Here is a 6,000-nt window from a genome sequence, read left to right on the forward strand (position 1 = left end):
CGGCAACCCGCGTTTTTTCGGCGGGAAGTGAGATGGCTTACTTCTTTTAAAAAAACAAACGAGAATTTTGAAGAACACTAATTTCTTCTGATTTCTAGTATTCGTTGAATATGTTGTCAAACTACATATGTTGAGAAAGCAGGCGACTAATAAGCAAATTTGAAACCCGAGAGCGACGAACAAACAGGCGAAATGTCAGTTGAAAACAAACATGTGGTGAGCTGGGTGAGTAAGCAACTCGCATAGAAATTAAATGCATTTTTGCAGGCAACTGTCGGTAATTCTCCATATTTAACATACTTCAAATTATACACAGATACTTAAATCGTTGCCATACGACAAATATTCGTGGATAAATTAATTCTGAACATTCACAGAGCTATTCATAGAGTTTTGTTTTGTGTTGGACTTGTGTAATTCATTCGCAGGGCACATTTGTAAACACGCAGTAAACGTTTAAATATTTCGGACCACAACCAAACATTATTTTTCCTGTATTCTCCTTTTGTTAACGTTTACTTATAGACTTGAATTATTTCTGTAGGAGAAATATTCAGAGTTATGTGTTGTTTTGAACATTTTGTGTTGGACTTCTCTAATTCATTCGCCATTCGCCATTCGCAGCGCATAAGCTTAAGTTTTGTAAACACGCCCTAATTTTAAGGGCTCACTGAAATATTTCGGACCACAACCAAACATTATTTTTCCTGTCGATTCTCCGTTTGTTAACGTTCACTAAGAGACTAGAATTATTTCTGTAAGATAAATATTCACAGAGTTATGAATTGTTTTGAACATTTTGTGTTGGACTTCTCTAATTCATTCGCCATTCTCAGCGCATAAGTTTTGTAAACACGCTCTAATTTTAAATTAAAGCACTCACTGAAATATTTCGGGCCACAACCAAACATTATTTTTCCTGTATTCTCCGTTTGTTGACGTTTACTTAGAGACTAGAATTATTTCTGTAGGAGAAATATTCACAGAGTTATGAATTATTTTGAACATTTTGTGTTGGGCTTCTCAACTGAATGCATTCGGTATTCTCAGCGCATAAGTTTTGTAAACACGCTCTAATTTTAAATTAAAGCGCTCACTGAAATATTTCGGGCCACAACCAAACATTATTTTTCCTGTATTCTCCGTTTGTTGACGTTTACTTAGAGACGAGAATTATTTCTGTAGGAGAAATATTCACAGAGTTATGAATTGTTTTGAACATTTTGTGTTGGACTTCTCTAATTCATTCGCCATTCGCAGCGCATAAGGCCCGGCTCATACGTCGAACTTTACATGAGCCGAACCTAATCATTTGGTTCGGCGCATGTAAAGATCGACGTATGAATCAGTTAGGATCGACAGATTTGTATTTGGGTCGACCCGTCGTTCTATTCGACTGCACCAGTCGAATAGAACGGCAAAAGTTCGATTTCGATTCAGACGTCGAACTTTTCATGTGCCGAACCAAATGCATACGTTAAGTACAAATTATATAAATTATATCTATCCCAGTGGTCTGTGCATTCCATCGACTTGGCATGTGCGCAAAGGACTTCATTCTGGACAAGATGGCGGGAAAAGAGGAATGTGCTTGTTCTTCTTGTTTCGAAACAACTGAATATACTTGTCTGAGATGCAAAAGATTAGAAAAAAAAAGAATCTATTCTTGAAGTGCACACGCACTTCAAACCGACAGAAACTTTCCAATACAGGCTTTATCAAAGGCGAAGCGTCAAGACTTCCCAGAACAAACTCTTCAAAAACAACGTTTGAAGAAAACATTATTCTATTCAAACAGAGATTACGCAACAGAGGATAACCTTATAATAAAACTCTTTCAGAAGTCAACCTCCGCGAAAGAATGTCGGCACTACAAACCAAACTAAAAACCCGCAAAAACATTTTGAGGTTTGTCATGGAATATCGCCCTTCTGTGCCTAACCTAAAACAATTCAGATGAGTAAATACAGGAGCCACAATCAGGGATGGAGACCGTAAGCGTGGGGTCCACGCGTCCCCATGAGTTGTACCCCCCCCCCCCCGCCCCCCCTTCACGACATAAACCCGCGTGAATACACGCCAAATTTGCGTGGGGCTACTACCTTGTATGTGGAAAGCAGCTGAGAAAAAATTAATTCACTAAAGATAAAAAAGTCCTTACCTGTCTGGGTACATGTCCGTAGAGTGTAAGCTTTCTTCATTCATTCAACTTACAGTAGCAACGCACGCAGCGCCACCGTTTTGGCGCCTTTTTTACTATACTGTGAGAGTCATGTGATCAATAGGCCGCTTTTTCCAACTTTTCCCGTCTTCTTTGCAATTGTTATCTTTTCTTTGCGAGAGTCTAATTCCTTAAATGTGGGCACTGAGGAGATATTCCCTGGCAGAATTTTAAAATTTGGACGCCATTTTGAACGGGTAGAAAATAATTTCAATTTCTCCACGCGCGATCCTGGCCGTTAACACGCGTGCGCGCACGCGCGTATGGGGTAATTTTTTTCTAAAAATAAATTTTTTGGTACAACACATGGGGACAGGCCCACAAGTCAAAATGGCATCTCGTTACGGTCTGCATCCCTGATTATGGCTCCCGGTAAATGACACTTGATAGAAAATCTGCCTCTGCTAAGGGAGATCTACAAAGACCCTTCCTTACTTTCGTACAGAAAAGGGAGATCTTTGAAAGGTCTTGAAAGATGTACTCGTAAGAGCAAATTAGCTTTGAAGGTCAAATTCTTCCTATCTCGACCAGTAGGAGCCGTGTTTGGCCTGTCTTTATTATTTTACCAAACAAGCTCTTCCATGTCAGAATTCATCTTTCCCGCCATTTTGAATCTTGTTGAGTAAAAACAACAGCCGCTGACCATGAAAATCTACTTTCTCACTTTAGCGTTAATTAAGTTCGACTTCAATTAGGTTCGACGTCTGAATCAACTGCCGAACTTAATTATTTGGGTCGACCTTAATAGGTATTAGGTTCGGCTCATGTAAAGTTCGACGTACGAACTGGGCCTAAGTTTTGTAACACACTCCAATTTTAAGCGCTCACTGAAATATTTCGGGCCACAACCAAACATTATTTTTCCTGTATTCTTTTCTTAAATTTTGACCAATTTTAGTTAGAGACTAGAATTATTTCTTTAGGAGAAATATTCCTCGAGTCATTAATTGTTTTGAACATTTTGTACTCGACTTGTGTAATTCATTCGCAGCGCATATCTGTAAACAGCACGCCCTAATTTTAAAGTAAACGTTCAAATATTTCGAATCATAACCAAACATTATTTTTCCTTTATTTCTTTTCTTGTAACGTTTATTACGAGACTATAAATATTTCTGTACGAGGAATATTTACAACGTAATAAAGTTTGAAACAAAAATTTTATTTTTATCCGAGCGGCCAAATTGCACGCGTGGAAACATTAAGTGGTGGCCAAATTTTCTTTATTGTACGTATTTCAAACTTTACACAAATGCGTTAATAGTTTCCACTGGGGAAATATTTGAGAGAGAGCGTAATTTTTCATCCAGAAGTGTTTTATGCTCTCGAACGTCATCGGAATTCAGCAATGTGATCTCGCACGATCAACAAGAACAGCTTATGGTTCAAAACATTTTTTCGCTAAAGATTTATATAACTCAAGACAGGATGAAGAATTTGTAACGTTAATACGTTCATACAATAAGCAGAGTAGCATGTATATAAATGCTATTAAAAAGGCATTGTGGAGCTCCGCTTTTAGGCTTGGCTAAATATATATATATATATATATATATATATATATATTACTTTAGGTAACGCACTTCGCATTTCAAACCATTTACATTCTCTTCACTAACAAATGCACTGTAGGTATCACCTGACCATCCTTTGTTAGAGCCCACACACTGTTTAAGCCAGCAGACACCTGAAGCAAGCGACAAGGTCCCAATTCCTGTGGTAAGTCAGGTGGTGCAACTGTTTCCCATACTGTCCCTGTGGAGAAAATTATTTTCCACAACAATTGTACAATTAACAATTTTAACATTCATAAAGAAGATGATTAAGAACAACTCTGCTGCATCCAACTCACCAGTTGGTTCATAGTAACTGACTCCAGACCTCACAACAGCCACACCTTCCCAGGTGACTCCCCATACCACCCCAGATGGACTGACTGACAGCTGAGTAATGCTGACCTGGGGGGAGGGGATCTCAATCCATTTATCACCTTCGGGGCATTTTTCTGATATTCCAGAGCGATACACAACCTAAATGACAATTGGTAAGGAAATGAGCAGTCAGTCAGTATACATGTATGTGCGATGTAATATATTAGTTCTGATTTATATTTGCACCTTTACTTCATTTGTCCTTGACTGATGAAAAAGAGACTTGCATGCAGTCCATACTTTTCTTCACTTGGATTGGTGACAGCCACATATGACATACCTTTCCTTGAAAAGTGACCGCCCAAACAGCAAGGTAACCAGGCTCATGGCCAGGTATGGACATGCCACCCACTGCAATATCTTGAAATGGCTGCTGAGTGGGATCTTCGCTCAAACCTGGAATCTGCAATAACCACATTGTGTTGAACTTATCAACCATGGGTAAATTACTGATGATGGGAGTTATATATAATAATTATATATAACTCCTGTCTCCTGGCTTCTTGGGGATTAAATTCTGAACCATCAGACTTTTTTGGTCCAGCCAGCCTAAAAGGACCTTTTTAGGGTTTGACAGCTTGACCTCATTCCTGCCTCCCATCAATAACACATGTATATCTGTCTGAGTACCCTGCCCCCTGGTTGCACAGTCTTATTATAATGTTTAGGGACTCCAACTCTTGAATGTCTTGACCGAGTGAAAGCCGGATGTCTGGGGAGGGTGACCAACACAAAAAGAAATAAGAAATGGGTATTCCTTGAATCAGAAGTGGCACTACAGTGTGACAGCTGCTTAAGGTGATTCCTGCTAAATAAAAGTTGTCGTGAAATCATATTTTCTCACACTTTCTGTGATTGTTCACTACTATGTGTCATTACCAGAAATGAAATGAAAAAGATAGGTCACCAGATCCGCAAAGGAGCTACGATCCACTCAATTTACCCCATGATTGCCAAGAAATATTCTCTTTCAAAAATGAACTTATTTGATCAGTTATTGCCATGTCTAGTGGTAACAGAAGTTAGATGGGTAAAACAGAAATTAGAAAAATGTTATACAAAGAATGTATGAAGCATACAGTAATCGGCAATTAAAGATGAATTTCTTGTCAGGGAGTGCAATGTGAAGCAGTATCGACCCCAAATGTTTCTTGCGTGCAAGTTCTTAGTATCACTATTTTGTGCCCATGAATGGTGGGCAAGCTTGTGTTTCTGGCAATTACTCATTTTTCTGTTGCCAACTTTTCCTAAAAATGTTTTGAAAACATGAAGAGGATAATAGCTAAGTTAAAATAACGAGATAAACAAGATAAGGTCACTGTGCTCGTTTAGGAGAAAATAGCCATTAAGTTATTGGCTGAGCTAAGCATCAAGGAAAACATTTACAATAATATTTTCATGATGCACGCACTCTAATGATGTTAGAAATTATGCACAGTAAGAATGCACAATGCAATTTAATGGAATCACCTTAATTAGCGTAGAGCTGGAGGGAAGGGGCAACAATCTGTCCTTCTTGTTTTCAAAATACTTAACAGAAAATGTAGGTAGTAATCAAACCTTAATCCAACTTTCATAGCCATCAAATCTGTAGTATCGTGACCACAATCGTCTCCTTACACAAGATGTTTTGCTCTGCTTTGAATAATAAGTTCTTGGAAAGTCAAGAGCATATTGCCAACCCTAGAAAGAAAAAAAAATCACTTTAATTTTGTTTAAAATCATCTCGTTAAATAAATTAATATATAAATTATAAAATTAATAAATTTCAGTTGTCCTACTCAGAAAGTAGATTTAGGCTGAGATACACTGATGCTGTCTATGAGAAATATTAATAAAACAAAAACC

General features: G+C 38.0%; 1 protein-coding gene across 2 annotated transcripts in view; it reads right to left on the reverse strand.

The window, feature by feature from the left end:
- LOC146463067 (tectonin beta-propeller repeat-containing protein 1-like) overlaps positions 1 to 6,000 on the reverse strand; it is a 37,545-nt gene that overhangs the window by 22,052 nt on the left and 9,493 nt on the right. For both annotated transcript variants that reach the window (XM_085084885.1, XM_085084886.1), the window contains exons 3-6: positions 5,713 to 5,835; positions 4,433 to 4,555; positions 4,074 to 4,251; positions 3,861 to 3,976 (exon numbers count right to left, since the gene is read on the reverse strand). In XM_085084885.1, the coding sequence (XP_084941011.1) occupies positions 3,861 to 3,976; positions 4,074 to 4,251; positions 4,433 to 4,555; positions 5,713 to 5,835 (540 nt within the window). The remainder of the gene's footprint in view (positions 1 to 3,860; positions 3,977 to 4,073; positions 4,252 to 4,432; positions 4,556 to 5,712; positions 5,836 to 6,000) is intronic.

The sequence above is a fragment of the Pavona decussata genome, unplaced genomic scaffold, assembly GCF_977016875.1.
Source record: "Pavona decussata unplaced genomic scaffold, jaPavDecu1.1 SCAFFOLD_181, whole genome shotgun sequence".
Classification (NCBI taxonomy): Eukaryota; Metazoa; Cnidaria; class Anthozoa; order Scleractinia; family Agariciidae; genus Pavona; species Pavona decussata.